Raw genomic sequence first — 18,088 nt, 5'->3', positions numbered from 1 at the left:
GTTTTGCTACAGCAGTCCTGCAGGGTATCTTAACTACACCATTTTTTTCTTAGTACCTCCTCCCCCAGATTGGCTATGGTATTCTACCCATATGTTATGACTGCAGATGCATCCTTGAAGGACATAGTACAGTTTTGTACCTACCATAAATGTAGATGTCCGATAGGTATGCATCTGCAGTCAGGTTTACCCTCCCTCCTTCCCCTCTGTGGTATTCCTAGGGTGCTTACCCCTCCATTAGCTAGCTGGGGGATCTATTATGGTGTATTTGTTTGTATATATACGTATATATTTTGGAAAATGTTTGGAATTTATTGCATTCCTCCAAATTTGGCCTTCCTAGAGGGCACCTGGCATCTGGGGCAAGAAACACTGAGGAAAATGGCGTCGGCTGATGCTTTTATACCCCAGACGCTCTGAACTCGGGGAAAGTGCGACATCAGCCGAGGCCAGACCCAGACTTTGGAATCCGGCCGACCGAAGGGCTGCCTGAGGCAGGACAACCCATATGTTATGACTGCAGATGCATACCTATCGGATATCTACATTTATGGTAGGTACAAAACTGTACTTTATACCTCTTCTTTCCTTTACTATGCTTAAAAGCTTTTTGGTGTATTTGCATTTTTGTTGGAGGTATATCATTGTACTTTTATATTTAATTGCTTCCCATTAGGGGGGCACCTGACATCTGGGGCAAGCAAAACTGATGTAATGGCGTCGGCTGCATGTTTTATACCCCTGATAACCTGACATCATGGAAGAAGGAACAGCAACCGACGCAGGACCCAAGACTTTGTTAATCAGGCCGACTGAGGGCGACCTGCAAGCAGATAACCCAAATGCAATGACTGCAACAGTGAATTCACTCGAACATCTACATTTATGGTAAGTGTACACAACTGTACTTTTCCTAGAGGACTCTGTTGGCCGCTCCTCCTCCCAGTCTTCTTCCTGAACTATTGTACTGTTCCTATTGTAAAGAATACTGCAACAGTGATATGGAAGGGACATAGTGCAGTTGTGTAAAATCTTACCATAGCAGTAGATATCCTTCTCTTCACTATTGCAGTATTCACTCCCTCCCTCCTCTCCCTGATCCTTTTTCCTTCTGGATGTGCCTGTTAACTGATGATATCCTTAAGCTGTTGTTCCTACTGGAGCTTTTTCAGTTCTGAGGATGGTACATTGGACATCACATTTATGCTATACGCTCTGCACAGGGAGCATACGTGTGACGTACAGCGTACCCATTACAACCTAAAGGCTTGCTATGCTGGTTGGATGTCGGGCTGCCCTAGACAGAAGATTCCTTTCGTAAAGAATACTGCAGCAGTGAAGAGAAGGACATCTACTGTTATAAGATTTTACACAGCTGTAGTTTTTGTAATTGAAGCCAAACCTGTCTTCAAGCTAGAAAAGATATTTATCTTTCCTCTGACTGTGGTATTTCTGGGCCTGAGGAAGTCTGTCATTGAGGTGACTGAAACCAAATCCTTCACTTTAGTAAAGTAATAGTGGCCAGGATTCCTCAGCTGCTGGTTATATAGTATTGACAGTTGTTGCTACAGACCAACTACTCCACTGTTAATTTTCCTTGTTGGATTCTACATTGCCATGCTTTTGTTTACTTGGGCATAGTTTCTTGCTGCTTTGTACGTATTATAACAGTGTCTGTTGCATCTTTTTGATCTCTGATTAAGAATAATAAAATGGAATGGGAGGCAACCACCCGTTTTTGTTTGTGAGTGAGAAATTTTTCTCTTTGAATAATGGTGTGTAGTGTTTAGAATATTTGTGTGCTCGAGAGAGTTATGTTTTAGTAGGTTTATGCATTTTTGTTTTATACGTCTCATTAGTGTTGATGTCTACTTTTTAAATCTATTTTTTCCAACACTATGTATTGCTGACTTCAGGCTTCTTCCATGGCCAGTTCCCTATGTGACCTGCAGCAGCAGTGTCGACTATTTTACAAGAAAGACCTATGTGGGGTTCCTCCAGATCCCTATATTCCGATTCCACAATGATTCTGTCTACTGCTTACCCTCAAGTGGAATGACTCCGGGTGAGGAGTCACCATATTGCTTACAGAGGTCTTTTTTTCACTTCAGGCCCTACCCCTCTGATCTGTGGGCCTGATGTCACAAGTGGCCTGCATTAATAAAATAAGTGAAATGCCCCACCTATGTGAAGGCTTGCCCTTTTTTCCAGTCCCTTACTGCAGCATTGATTCTCAACATGGCCCTGGTGTAATGCCCTTGACTGTATGCTTTCAGCACATCCCCACACCCCACCCTCCTCCTGTAAGAGTTGAGCAGCCACTGCCTCATCACTTCTCTGCCCAAGTTGCATGTGATAATTGTTGGATTAATTCAGATACATACATTTTGTATATACACTGCTTATTTTTATTTTTAGGGTATGTGTACATACTTGTCAACTGCAAGTTATGCTTGTCCTAACTTGACTTACAAAATGCCATAATATGGAAACATTTTCTAAAAATGGAACATTACCTTTATTAATGGAGGGCATTTCTTTATTTCCTCAGTGTTTTTTGAAAGTGTGAAATCAGAACTCAGGAATGGCACCTCAGAGTATTCAGATATTTCAGACTCTGATGATTGCACTAAACAGGTAATAAAGAATTTTCTCTATACACATTATACTTGTAATGCTTTGTAAGTATGCATAGCGTTTTGGCAAGGGTCATTGTAACTAGGAATGTGTTTCTACTGTGATGTTTTGAAGTAAAGAACTTTTTTTTAAAATGCAATCATGTCTTGCCGGAGAATATTGTCTTTTTTGTGTCCTGACAGAGCACTGTAAGTTGTGGTATTGAGAAGATCTGCATGTGAACTTTGTGAAGGCCAGCTGAAGGGTATGCTTCCTCACTGGAATGAAGAAAAAGAACTGTTGTACAAGACTGTTACTTCAGAGAGGCTTGTAGTGCTGCTTTCAGAATAGTTCATGTTGCCGTCTTTGATTATTAGAAATGGAGCATTTGATGTCCTTCCAGATGAGGATTAAGTTGAGCAGGCAGTGGTGCAGCAGTTAGCATTGCTGTTTTGTTGTGCATTGATGATCTTCATGTTTCACTGTTGCAGTCATCACACTTGGGTAATCTGCCTGCAGATAGCCCTCAGTCGGCCCGAACACCAGAGTCTTGGGATTTCTGCTTCGGATGCTGTCACTTCTTCCATGACGTCAGGGGTATAAAACATGCAGCCAACACTAATACATCAGCTTTTCTTGCCATGCATTAGCCCAAAGCAGAAGCAGTTTCCAAGTGCCGGTTAGCCGCTACCCGAAATTATCATTTTTCGAGTTTCAAACCTGAAGTCTTCTAAAGCTAAATACCCCGTTGGGGATTCTTTTTTCTTGCTCTAACTGATGTCAGAAAAAGTTAACAATTGCCTTGCCTGTGGAAAGCAAATACCTCACAGAGATTTTCATTCTTACTGCGTCACCTGTTTAGGTCCAGACCAGTATGTCCCTTGCTGTCAGTTTTGTGCCTTGTTTAACGCCCAAACTATTCATTGTCGGGCTATCTTTGTTGCTAAATTCTTTCGATGTTCATCGTGCATACAGCTGCAGTCATAACAGATGGGTTTTCCTGCCGTCAGGCGGGTCCTCGGTCGGCCGAATTCCAAAGTCTAGGTCCGGCGTCGGTTGTCGTCGCTTCTTCCCTGACGTCAGTGCGACAGGGGTATAAAAGAACCAGCTGACGCCATTTTCTTCAGTCTTTCTTGCCGCGCAGTGCCCGAAGCAGAAGCAGTTCGCAAGTGCCGGTCGGCCAGCTCCTGAGATTACGAATATCTGCAACCGAAGTCTTCTTGAAAGCTAAGTACCCCGTTGGGGAAACTTTTCTTGCCTCAGACCGATGTCAGACAAAGTTAATAATTGTATTTCATGTGGGAAGCAAATACCGCATAAGGATTTCATTCCCTCTGCATTCTTTGCTTAGGCCCAGACCACGACGTCTCGGCCTGCCGTTTTTGTGCTACATTCAACAAACGCACCATTAAGCGTCGGGCGGAGTTCGCCCAGCACTTTTTTGGCAAAACTTTTAACTACATAATGTCGTCGGATACTCCGACTCCAGTTTTGAGTAAAAGACGCAAAGATAAGGACCGACACACGAGGTCCGCAGCCTCTACCGACACCACGCCAAAGCCGATTACAGGTGGTCCAGTTCTCGGCGAGGCGCCTACGCAGCCCCTGACTACCGACGACACTTCATTGGCGGTGTCTTCTGTACCCGAGGTCGCAGGCTCTTCGGCCCACACCCCGAATACAGATACCGAAGCCACTCTTGGCGGTGAAACTCAGAGTTTAGACAGGTCTGCCTCCTCTCAAGGTGTCTTCAGGCCTTCCTCTTCTTTTTCCATCAAGGCTTTCACTAAGTCTAAGACAGCCATGCATTCTAAAAAACAAACCCCACAGGGCCCTTCTCAAGGCCCCATGCCTAAAAAGCAGATGCTCAAAATGGCTGAAGACTTAATTTCTCTTATCAGGGTTTCTCAACCCCCCCCCCCCCCCCCGGAAAAAAGGACCAGAGTGGAGGAAGAATCCCCCTCCTCGGACCAGGCTTCCATTATTTCAGAACATTCTGATGACCAGGAACATTCATACTCCCCTTTTGAAGATTCTGATGCAGAGGAGTCCATTCCCTCTGTCTACCCCCTGAGGATTACTCTTTTGGGGAAACCTTGCATACCTTGAGGGAACACTTCCACTGGGAAGGTCAAGAGTACTCAGACTCCAAGAAAATGCTTAGGGATTTTCTCTTGCTCCCTCAACACAGGCCTCTGGCTATACCCCCTGTCTTAGATATCCTTGATGATGTGTATTAGGAGTCCTGCCTTAACCCAGACTCTTTACCTCCAGCCCCAGTCAAGCCTGACAGGTATTACCGGGTTCCTGACTCACACCAATTCCTATACAAAAGCCATGCGGCTGACCCAGAAACTATCTCACAAGGCCCCAAGGGAATTAAGGCCTCCACTGCTAAAAATCCTTTACCTTCAGAGAGGGATTCCAGAGCTTTAGAAAGGTGGGGGAAAAAGGTATACACCTCGGCCACCTTATCCATGAGGGCGTTAAACTGCCAGTTCCATATGTTAAAGTACCAACAGTTTCTGTTATCACAGTTGAGAAGCAAAATGTCACAACCTGAACAACCAGATTTAAAGGAGTTGCAGGATTTGATACATAGTGCAGAACAAGTAGGTAAACATACCTTGCAATGTGGTTTTGATGCTTTAGAGGCCCATGTAGAGCTGCTGTTACAGGATCAGTCATATGTAGACATGCTTGGCTCAAAGAGCAAACCTTACCAGATCATGTCAAAGCTAAATTACTGGCTGCACCTCTGCAAAAAGATGTATTGTTTGGTGTTAAAGCTGAGGAGGTATTAAAGAAAATGGAGGAAAAGGCAAAATCAATGCAAACAGTGAAATATTTCCTACAGGTACAACTTCCACGTTTCAGTAGAAATTGGCCTTCAAAAAATTGGTCCTTTCCAGCCACGGACAGACCCCAAAGAGGTAGATACAGGCACCCGAGGGGTAGAGGGCAATCTCAAGGATCGTTTAGAGGCAGACAATGGCAAGCACCTACCCAAAGAGGTATTGAGGATAGTTCACAGCCATTCAGAAAGCAGAACCAATAACTTTCCCCTTTGCATGCCAAGCAAGGCTCAAATGGCAGCGCCTTTAGGTGGAAAACAGGCATTATTTTCAAAAAATTGGCATATTGTCACAAAAGACAAATGGATCCTGGACATTATAGACAGAGGCTACAGATTCCACTTTCACACCCTTAAAAAATGAGAGGCATGCCAAACCTGCCACACAATCAAAGGGCAGAGGCACAAAAACAAATTTCAGATGTCATGGACATGAAAGCTATTCAAGAGGTACCTGCACAAGAACAAGGTCAAGGTTTTTATTCCAGACTATTCCTGGTACCAAGGAAGGGCAAAGATTGGAGACCTATTTTGGACTTATCCATCCTAAACACATTTTTACTCGTACCAAAATTCAAGATGCTCACATTACAGCAGCTTCTTCCCATGCTGGGCAAGGAGTCTTGGCTGGTAACATTGGACCTCAAGGAGGCATCCCTGCATGTCCCAATCAGACAAGATTGCAGAAGATACCTCAGATTTCTTGCAGGTTCAACACATTATCAATTCTCTGCATTGCCCTTTGGCTTATCTACTGCACCCAGAGTGTTCACAAAATGCCTGGCATCAGTAATTGCCTACTGCAGACTGCAAGGGATACAAATATACCCATATTTGGACGACTGCCTGATCCAAGCGGACAGCAAGCACATACTTCTGAAAAATCTGGCTTTTGTAATAAGGTTGTTGAATTCCCTGGGATACACAGTCAACAAAAAGAAATCAAGGCTAATTCCCTCTCAAACAATAATTTTCCTGGGTGCCAACTTGGATACAAACACCCAGATGGCTTACCTCATGCCAGAGAAACAAGGGCAACTAACTCAATACTTCAGAAAACTGGCAACTTTCACCAGGCTGATTGCAATGAAAATCCTGCAGGCTCTGGGATTCATGGCATCTTGCATCCTACTAATCCCATGTGCAGAGCTGCATATGATTCAATGGTACCTGAAAATCCTATGGTCTCAGCACAGCCACAGCTTGGAAACAATAATACCACTAATTCCATGTCTTCAAAAGGAATTTCTGTGGTGGGCTCAAGCATGCCAAACAAACACAGGCCTCCCATTCTGCAAGCCTCAAGCAAGTCAAACCATCACAACAGACGCCTTGGATTACGCCTGGGGGGCGCACCTGACAGATCGGTGCATTCAGGGCAGATGGTCCCAAAAGGAAAAGCACCTACACATCAATCAAAAGGAAATGCTAGCAGTAATAAATGCTATTATAGCTTTCAAAGACCTGCTGCATCCAGGCCAGCTATTGATAAGGAAAGACAACATCACAGTAATGTGGTACATAAACAAACAGGGAGGAACCCACTCATACCCCCTATGCAGGCTAGCCATGTCTCTTTGGAACATGGCTCTGGAATTGCAAATCGAGCTTCAAGCACAGTTCCTGCCAGGCAAGGAAAACACGCTGGCAGACAACCTAAGCAGAAATGTGACAGATCCACACGAATGGAAGTTGCATCCTCAAGTGTTTTCAAAGATAATTCAAGCATGGGGAAGGCCAGACATAGATCTCTTTGCCTCCCACAGAAATCACCAATTGGCAAAATTCTGCTCAAGGACCTTACATCCACAGGCCTGGAAAGTGGACGCACTCTCTTTCAGTTGGACAACAACGACAGTATATGCCTTTACACCTCTTCCTCTGCTGCCCAAAGTTCTATTAAAAACCAGAGCAGACAGACCAAAGATGATTCTCATCGCTCCAGACTGGCCAAGGCAACACTGGTACCCACTCCTGAGGAGCCTAACGCATTCCCCACCATGGATCCTGCCTCTAATGCCTCTTCTACTGACTCAGCACAACTTCAAAACTCTTCACAGTCATCTGAAAACACTCAATCTAGCCGCATGGAAGATTCCTTAAAATCACAACAGACCCTACTCTCAAAGGAGGTACAGGATGTCATTTTGGAGGCCAGAAGAACTTCTACTAGAAAAGCCTACTCCGCCAAATGGAAACGGTTTTGTGCTTGGAATGAGAAAAAGGGCCAGAACCCTGGAATACTGAATTTACCTCAAATATTACAGTACCTAGCTGAGATGCTAAGCAGTGGACTTTCATTCTCTTCCATCAAAATCCATGCCTCAGCCATTTCTGCAGAATACAACACTGATCCTCCTTTATTCTCTCACCCCCTCTTAAGGCAGTTCCTCAGAGGGGCTAAGAATATAAAACCCCCAAGGAAACAACCAGTACCTGCTTGGGATCTCAATTTCATTCTAGAGAAACTGACTTTGCCTCCTTTTGAGCCAGCTGCCTCAACAGAACTGCAATATTTGTCCTGAAAAACAGCCTTCCTGCTGGCTATCACCTCAGCTCGCAGGGTTTCGGAACTACAAGCCCTCATGGCTGTGCAGCCTTTCATCATTTTCCATCAGGACAGAGTTTCCTTATGAACCAATCCTTCCTTTATGCCAAAGGTAGTATCCAGGGTAGCCTTGAATCAGGCTATCCACTTGCCTACCTTTTACCTCAATCCTCAAAACAAAGCGGAGAGGCTACTACATTCCTTGGACATTCACAGACAACTACGTTATTATTTGGACAGAACAAAGCCTTTCAGAAAATCAGAGCAACTCTTTGTGTCCTATGCTACAGGGGCTCAAGGGAAGCCTATTTCCAAACAGACAATCTCAAAATAGATAGCCCACTGCATACGCTTTTGCTACTCTCTTCATGGTAAAACTGTACCTGCAGGCATCAGGTCTCACTCCACAAGGGCCACAGCTACCTCTGCAGCTTTCCTCAGGGGGGTTCCTACCAAAGATATTTTGGAAGCTGCCACTTGGAGTTCTGTGCATACTTTCTCGAAGCACTATCACTTGCCTTTATACTCCAAATCTAGAGCAGGTTTTGCCACTGCAGTTTTGCAGGGCATCCTGGCTCCTCCTAGTTCCACCTAGTGCCTACCACCCCTTTTTAAGCTTTGGTATTCTACCCATCTGTTATGACTGCAGCTGTATGCACGATGAACATAGTACAGTTTTGTACCTACCATAAATGTAGATGTTCGAGTGCTAATACAGCTGCGGTCCAGGTTTCCCTCCCTCCTTCCCCTCTGGAACAGGCCTAATGGCTAACACCTCCTCATACAACCTGATTGGGGTATTCATTTATGGTGTATTTGCTTGCAACTACCGTTTTTTGATTATACTGTATTGCATTATTACATAAATTTATGTATTGCCTTCCTTCTGGGGGCATCTGACATCTGGGGCAAGAAAAACTGAAGAAAATGGTGTTGGCTGGTTCTTTTATACCCCAGTCGCACTGACGTCAGGGAAGAAGCAACGACAACCGACGCCGTACCTAGACTTTGGAATTCGGCCGACCGAGGACCCGCCTGACGGCAGGAAAACCCATCTGTTATGACTGCAGCTGTATTAGCACTCGAACATCTACATTTATGGTAGGTACAAAACTGTACTTTCTCGTTCTCCATATTCTGAAATGGCTTCAATAAGCCATCTGACTACCGATCTTCCGAAAAAACGTAAGGATAAAGACAAGGACAGACTGCATAGGTCCAAAACTGCCGACAACGCTTCCGTTCAGCTAGTCACCAGTCTGCCGGTACTCAGTGAGATGCCTTTGCAGCCCCTGATACCCGCTTCTCCAGATTTGCAGGCCTCTGCTGAGACCCATTCAGAGTCAGGTATGCCGCAAGATGCTTCTTCGGTTATGGAACCTGTGAATGTCTCTACCTTGAATGGGTCCGCAGCCGCTGTGCAGGCATCTGCTTCTAAGGGTGTATTCCGACCTTCCGATATTCGTATTAAACCGACTACTTCGTTTCAGACTAAAACAACTGAGTTTGTCAGGCCCAGAGTTCGCACTACGCCTAGAAAACCGATGACCAAAGCGCATACTCAAGCTCCCATGCCACAGAAATAAATGCTTAGAATAGCTGGAGACCTTTTAACTCTAATTAGGGGAAGCCAGCCTTCCCCCTCTTAAAGACAAAGAATTGATTTCCCTTCTGATTCAACAGACCATGGGTCCGATGACTCTGATCCCTCTGACTACCTGGACATACCCTTATCTACCTATGAGGCTTCAGATGCAGAGGATTCCATTCCATCTGCCTCCCCTCCAGAGGACTGTTCTTTTGGTGAAACCTTGCATACCTTAAGAGAGCATTTCCGCAGGGAATGCCAGGACTACCCACAGTCCAAAAAGAGACTTAGAGAATTTTTAGACTTGCCTCAGCACAGGCCTCTCTAGCTATACCCCCTGTCCTGGATATTGTAGATGATGTTTTCATGGAACCCAGTCTTACTCCTTATACTTTACCACCAGCTGTTAGAAAACCTGACAGGTACTACAGGGTACCTGACTCTCTCGAATTTCTCTTTAAGAATCCCACTGCGGATCCAGAGACCATTTCCCAGGGACCTAAAGGTAGTAAGGATACTACAGCCAAAAATCCTACCCCTTCAGAAAGGGATTCGAGGGCTTTGGACAGATGGGGCAAGAAGGTATATACCTCTGCAACTCTTGCCTTCAGGCCTTTAAATTGTCAGTTTCACATGTTGAAGTACCAACAGCATATTATGGAACTAATTAAACAAAAAATGTTGCTGCTTCCAGATTTTGCAGAAAATAAAGATTTACAAGAGTTGCTGTGCTGTGCAAACCAAGTCAGTAAACATACTTTGCAGTGTGGTGTTGATGCCTTAGAAGCATGCCTGGCTGAAGGAGCAAATTTTGCCAGACCATGTCAAAGCAAAATTACTAGATGCTCCATTAAACCAGGAACGTTTGTTTGGCACAAAAGCAGAAGAGGTTCTTAAAAAGATGGAGGAAAAAGCTAAATCTATGCAGACTGTTAAAGATTTCTTACAAGTACAACCACCTAGATTCAGTAGGCATTGGCCTTCAAAAAACTGGTCCTTTCCAGTCCCTACCAGATCTTCTCAGCCCAAACCCAGGGGCAACAGACCACCAAGGCTACAGTCTTAGAGTACGCAGAGTTCTAAACAGTGGAGTGCTCCCCTTCAAAAACAGGGAGTGGTAAGCCACCTCCTTATGGAAAATATTTACAATGACTTGGGCATGGCTGGGAAGGATGATGGACAAGTACTTGCACCCCCTAGGAGGAAAACTCGCCCTGCATGCAAAAAAGTGGATGTCCATTACCCAGGACCGATGGGTCCTAAACATTTGTATCCCAGGGATACAGATTCCACTTCCACTCACAGCCAACCCCAAGCGGGTTGCCAGATCTTCCTCCAAACCAGTGGGCAGAGGCTCAAAAGCAAGTACTTTCTCTTCTCAGTATCAGGGCTATTCAACCTGTTCTATTAGAGCAAAGAGGACAGAGTTTCTACTCCAGACTGTTCCTGGTGCCCAGAAAAGAGGGCTCTTGGTGCCTTATCCTGGACCTGTCCATTCCCAGCACCTAGTGGTCCCAAAATTCAAAATGCTTACACTACAACAGCTGCTTCCTGTGCTAGCCAAGGACTCCTGGCTAGTCACCCTAGACCTAAAAGAAGCTTATCTGCACATCCCCATAAGAGAATCTTGCAGGAAATATCTTGTTTCACGGCAGGCTGTATGCACTATCAGATGTTCTTCGTGTCTCACTGTTGCAGTCATCACATTTGGGTTATCTGCTTGCAGGTAGCTCTCAGTCTGCCTGATTATCAAAATCTTGGGTCCTGTGTCGGTTGCTGTCTAATCTTCCATGACGCCAGGTAGTCAGGGGTATAAAGCATGCAGCCGACACCATTACATCAGTCTTTCTTGTCGTGCGGTGCCCGAAGCAGAAGCAGTTCGCAAGTGCCGGTTGGCCGACTGCAGAAATTTTCCTTTTCGAGTTTCAGGTCTGAAGTCTTCAACTAAGCTAAGTACCCCATTGGGGATCCTTTTTCTTGTTCTAAACCGATGTCAGTAAAAGTTAACAGTTGTATTATTTATGGAAAACAAATACCTCATAAAGATTTTCATTCGTATTGCATTCCTTGCTTAGGCCCAGACCACGACGTACCTCGCTGTTAGATGTCCCTCAAGGATGCATCTGCAGTCCTAACATATGGGTTGTCCTGCCTCAGGCAGCCCTTCGGTCGGCCGGATTCCAAAGTCTGGGTCTGGCCTCGGCTGATGTCGCACTTCACCCAACGTCATAGCTGCTGTGGTATAAAGGCATCAGCCAACGCCATTTTCCTCAGTCTTTCTTGCTGTGCGGTGCCCGAAGCAGAAGCTGTTCGCAAGTGCCGGTCGGTCAGATCCAGAGATTTCTACTACCGAAGACTTCTAAAAAGCTAAGTACCCCATTGGGGACTCTTTCTTGCCTCAGCCGATGTCAGACAAAGTAAATAATTGTTTAACTTGTGGGAAACAAATACCTCATAAGGATTTCCACTCTCACTGCCTTCCTTGTTTAGGCCCGGACCACGACGTATCAGCTTGTTTAGCCTGTGCTTCTTTCAACCGACGGACGCTTAGACGTCGGTCGGAGTTTGCAGAGGAGTTTTTTGGTCCTGCTTTTGCTTACAAAATGCCGTCAGAGACTCCGACAGCACAGTTAGCTAAAAAACGCAAGGAAAAGGACCAACACTCGCGGTCCGCAGTTTCGGCTGAAACCACGGTTAGGCCAACTGCGAGTGTCTCGGTTTCAGCTGAAACCGAGTCCTCGGTTCTTCCTTCGGCCGAAAGCAGGCCTCCGGTAGCCGAGGCTTCACAGAGCATGGTTGAATCGGCTACAGAAATTGCTCCTACAGAAGCAAGCACCCAGGATTTGTCAGATACTATTCCTTTAGACATTTCTACCCCTGCACGTGGGGCTGCTAGACCCCCTGCATCTATGTCTATCAAGGCTTTTGCCAGGGCTAAAGCAGCTAAATCTTCTAAGGCCTTACCTGCCAAAATTCCCTCACACAGGCCTACCTCTAGTTCTCAAATGCTCAGCCTGGCTGAGGATCTCATTTCCTTGATCAGGGCATCCCATCCTCACCCAGACAGGGCCTCTAAACCCCCTCCAGAGAAGAGGCTTAGGACTGAACCCCCGGAACCTGTTTCCACGGACAATTCCTCGGATGACTCAGATATCTCAGACCCTCAGGAAGGCCCATATTCTCCTTATGAGGATTCTGATGCAGAAGACTCCATTCCTTCTGCCTCTCCTCCTGAAGAATTTTCTTTTGGGGAAACCTTACATGCTATGAGGGAACACTTTCAATGGCAGGGCCAGGATTTTTCAGATTCAAGGAAAAGGCTAAGGACTTTCTTACACTTACCACAGCATAGGCCTTTAGACATTCCTCCAGTACTAACAGTTGTTGATGGTGCATATAATGATGCCTGTACTGCCCCTGATTCTCTTCCTCTGGCCCCTGCCAAGCCTGACAGATATTACAGGGTCCCGGACACACACTACCATTTGTATAAGGCTCCTGTGGCAGATCCTGAAACCATTTCACAGGGCCCTAAGGCTGTGGCAGCTGCCTCTGCCAAAATCCTCTCCCTCTGAAAGGGAATCTAGAGCATTAGAGATGGGGTAAAAGGTTTATACTTCTGCTACTCTTTCGCCAGGGCCTTAAACTGTCAATTTCACATGATTCAGTACCAGGAATTTTTGTTAGACCAGCTAAATAAAAACTGTCCTCCCTGAACCTATAGACCGCAAGTCCCTTCAGGATTTGGTACATAACTCTCAGCAGGTCAGTAACCATTTCTTAAAATGTGGCTATGATGCACTGGAGGCTTCCTTTAGATCAGCTATGACTGGAACAGTGATTCGAAGGCATGCCTGGTTAAAAGAACAATCCTTACCAGACCATGTTAAGTCAAAACTCCTAGATGCTCCTATGGAGAAACAAAGTTTGTTTGGCTCCCCTGCACAGGAGGTTCTAAAGAAGGTGGAGGAAAAAAAACAAAATCTGTCCAAACAGTCAAGGATTTCTTACAGGTCCAACCTCCGAGGTTTAGCAGAAATTGGCCTTCGAAGAATTGGTCCTTTCCAGACACCTCCAGAGCACAGAGAGGCAGAAATAGACGCCCAAGAGGCAGAGGTCAATCCAGGGGTGCCTACAGGGGACGTCAGTGGCAACCTACCAACCAGAGAAGTACTGCCACAGATTCAACTACAACCACTTCCACTGGACAGACACAATGACTTGGCTCTGATTCCGCCTACCAGGGAACAACTGGAAGCACCCTTGGGTGGAAAACTAGCTTTATTCTCCCACAACTGGCATTACATTACAGGAGACAAATGGACTTTACAAACAATAGACAAAGGCTACAGGTTTCACTTCCACACTCTACCAAAAAAGAGAGGAATGCCAAACCTACCACCAAGCCAAAAAACGGACGCAAGACAAATCAACAACTTACTAAGGATGAGAGCTATAGAAAAGGTACCACCTATGGAACAAGGCCAAGGATTTTACTCCAGGCTTTTCCTTGTACCAAGAAAAGAAAATCAATGGAGACCTATTCTCGACTTGTCCGCTCTGAACACATACCTCATTGTTCCAAAATTCAAAATGCTGACCCTCCAGCAACTTCTTCCCATGCTGGGCAAGGAGTCTTGGCTGGTGACTCTAGATCTCAAGGAGGCATACCTGCACGTCCCTATAAGACCAGATTGCAGAAGACACCTCAGATTTCTTGCAGGATCAGAGCATTATCAATTCTCAGCATTGCCCTTTGGCTTATCTACTGCGCCCAGAGTATTCACGAAATGCCTGGCATCAGTAATTGCTCATTGCAGGCTTCAGGGAATTCGGATTTACCCATACCTGGACGACTGCCTAATACAAGCGGACAACAAGGCAAAATTAACAAAAGATTTGGAAAAGGTCATACAACTGTTGCAAGCCTTGGGATACACAGTCAACATGCAAAAATCAAGACTAGTACCATCCCAAAGGATAACATTCTTGGGTGCAGAACTGGACACATCAACTCAGATGGCTTTTCTCACAGAAGAAAAACAACAGCAACTACCAGTATATTTCATGACATTAACAACACAAACTCAGCTTCCTGCAAGGAAAGTCCTGCAAGCCCTGGGTTACATGGCATCCTGCATAATATTGATTCCGCATGCCAGGCTGCATATGAGAAAGTTGCAATGGTACCTAAGGAATGTATGGTCTCAACACAAGCACAGTCTAGAAGCCCAGATTCCAATAATTCCATGCCTGAAGCAAGAATTCCAGTGGTGGGCTCAGGCCTGTCAGTTGAACAGAGGACTGCCTTTCCACAAACCTCATCCAATCCAGACCATCACCACGGACGCCTCAGACCTAGGCTGGGGGGCACACATGGTGGACAAGTGCATACAAGGCCTATGGACCCAAGACCAGCTGAATCTACACACAAATCTAAAGGAGATGCTGGCAGTGAAACATGCAATCCAGGCATTCCGACCATTCCTTCAACAAGGTCAATTGCTGATAAGGACGGACAATACCACAGTCATGTGGTACATCAACAAACAGGGAGGTACACACTCATATCCTCTATGCCGGATGGCAATGGACCTGTGGAATGTGGCCCTGAATCTCAACATTCAACTTCAGGCCAGATTTGTACCAGGAAAAGAAAATTCACTAGCAGACACCTTAAGCAGAACTACCACGGATGCTCACGAATGGATGCTGCATCCAGATATCTTCAAAACCATAACAAAGAAATGGGGACTACCAGAGATAGACCTGTTCGCCTCCCCACACAACCACCAATTGAAGAAATTCTGCACAAGAGCATACCACCCACTTGCTTGGAGGGTGGACTCCCTTTCCTTCAGCTGGAAAAACCTGACAGCATATGCATTCCACCTCTTCCTATGATGTACAAAGTCCTACTGAAGATCAAAGAGGATCAACCAAGGGTAATCCTGATAGCTCCAGACTGGCCGAGGCAACATTGGTACCCGCTACTGAGAAGCATGTCTCGGACACACGCATGGCCTCTACCTCTATGTCCCTTGCTTCTAACACAGAACAACTACAAGATCCTACATCCAAACTTGAAAACACTGCAGCTAGCTGCTTGGAATATTGCATAAGACCAAATAGCCCAGATTTATCTCAGAGAGTTAAGGACATTATCCTGGAGGCTCGCAGACCCTCCACAAGGAAAACTTATTCAGCCAAATGGAAAAGATACCTCATTTGGAGTGCAGCAAAGGGAGAAAATGTCTCATTGGCAAACATAGCACACATCCTGGAATACTTAGCAGAACTGTTCCACAATGGCCTGTCCTACTCCTCCATTAAGATTCATGCATCAGCAATCTCAGCAGAATACAACATGGATCCTCCTGTCTTCTCTCATCCTCTACTCAGACAGTTCTTGAGAGGAATCAAAGACGTAAAGCCTCCAAGGAAACCACCTTTACCTACATGGGATCTCAACTTTGTGCTGGAAAAGTTAACAGTTTCCCTTTTTGAACCAGCAGCAACAGCAGATTTACAGTTCTTGTCTTGGAAAACTGCTTTCCTGCTAGCAATCACTTCAGCAAGAAGGGTATCTGAATTACAGGCATTAATGACAGTGCAGCCCTTTCTTATCTTCCATCAGGATAGAGTGTCTCTGAGAACCAACCCTACCTTTATGCCAAAAGTGGTCTCCAGAGTATCATTGAACCAAGCGATTCATTTACCTACATTCTTCCCCAACCCACAGAACAGGGGGGAAAGACTGCTACATACCTTGGATGTGCACAGACAATTACGCTACTACCTGGACAGAACTAAGACCAACAGAAAAATTGACCAGCTTCTGGTAGCATATGCAACAGGAATGCAAGGAAAAGCAATTTCAAAACAGACAATCTCAAAATGGATAGGAAATTGCATACGATTTTGCTACTCTTTTCATGGAAAGACAACTCCTGAAAATATCAGACCTCATTCCACAAGAGCTACAGCCACGACTACAGCTTTCCTACGAGGAGTGGCTACCAAAGACATTTTAGAAGCTGCTACTTGGAGCTCCGTGCATACATTTGCCAAGCATTATAACCTTCCTTTATACTCCAGATCCCGAGCAGGTTTTGCAACTGCTGTGTTGCAAGGGATCTTGACTACACCATCTTTATCTTAGTGCCTCCTCCCCCAGTTTGGCTATGGTATTCTACCCATATGTTAGGACTGCAGATGCATCCTTGAAGGACATAGTACAGATGTCCTTCAAGGATGCATCTGCAGTCTTCACAAATGGGTTGTCCTGTCGTCAGGCAGCCCTTCGGTCGGCCGGATTCCAAAGTCTGGGTCTGGCTTCGGCTGGTGTCGCACTTCACCCGACGTCATTGCGGCAGTTATTCGGGTATAAAGGCATCAGCCGACGCCATTTTCCTCAGTCTTTCTTGCCGCGTGGCGCCCGAAGCAGAAGCTGTTTGCAAGTGCCGGTCGGTCAGATCCAGAGATTACTACTACCGAATATTACTTCGAAGACTTCTAAAAAGCTAAGTACCCCGTTGGGGACTCTTTCTTGCCTCAGCCGATGTCAGAGAAAGTGAATAACTGTTTATCTTGCGGGAAACAAATACCTCATAAAGATTTCCACTCCTATTGCATACATTGTTTAGGCCAGACCACGACGTAGCAGCTTGTCTAGCCTGTGCTTCTTTTAACCGACGGACGCTTAGACGTTGGTCGGAGTTTGCTGAACAGATTTTCGGCTCCGATTTTGCATATATTATGCCGTCGGATCCTCCGACTATGCAAAGTACCAAAAAACGCAAAGAAAAGGACCGACACTCGCGGTCCGCGGTTTCGTCCGAAACCGCGGTTAAGCAAACCACGAGTGTTTCGGTTTCGGCCGAAACCGAGCAAGCGGTTCTTTCTTCAGCCGAAATCATGCCTTCTACCGAGACCTCTTCTAACCTGGTAGAAACGGCTTCTGAAATCCAACCTTCTGTTGCGGTTTCATAGGATTTATCAGATACCATTCCCCTGGATATTTCTACCCCTGCACGTGGAGCTGCTAGGCCTCCTGCAGCAATGTCTATTAAGGCCTTTGCCAGGGCTAAAGCAGCCAAAGCATCAAAAACGGTGCCTGCCAAGCCCCCCCTCTCTCAGGCCCAGCACCAGCTCCCATATGCTTACTTTGGCTGAGGATCTCATCTCTTTAATTCGTGGAGCCCAGCCTCATCCAGACAGGGCCTCTCTCCCTCCTCCAGAAAAAAGGCCTAGAGCAGAGCCCCCTGAGCCAGTATCCACAGATGATTCCTCTGATGACTCAGATCATACAGACCCTCCTGAGGCTGTTTATTCTCCTTACGAAGACTCTGATGCTGAGGAGTCCATCCCTTCAGCCTCTCCTCCTGAGGAATTTTCCTTTGGGGAAACCTTGCATGCTATGAGGGAACAATTTCAGTGGCAGGGCCAAGATTTCTCAGACTCCAGAAAAAGGCTTAGGACT

General features: G+C 45.7%; 1 protein-coding gene across 1 annotated transcript in view; it reads left to right on the top strand.

Moving 5' to 3' along the window:
- Positions 1-18,088, top strand: part of KDM7A (lysine demethylase 7A) — a 1,445,788-nt gene that overhangs the window by 1,137,006 nt on the left and 290,694 nt on the right. The window contains exon 16 of the mRNA XM_044087282.1: positions 2,552-2,637. Within this exon, the coding sequence (XP_043943217.1) occupies positions 2,552-2,637 (86 nt within the window). The remainder of the gene's footprint in view (positions 1-2,551; positions 2,638-18,088) is intronic.

Source organism: Protopterus annectens, chromosome 11.part0 (assembly GCF_019279795.1).
Source record: "Protopterus annectens isolate FY-2018-M chromosome 11.part0, PAN1.0, whole genome shotgun sequence".
In the NCBI taxonomy this organism is placed as follows: Eukaryota; Metazoa; Chordata; order Ceratodontiformes; family Protopteridae; genus Protopterus; species Protopterus annectens.
The sequence above is the reverse complement of the archived record's forward strand: the minus strand, read 5'-3'. Positions and strand labels throughout refer to the sequence as shown.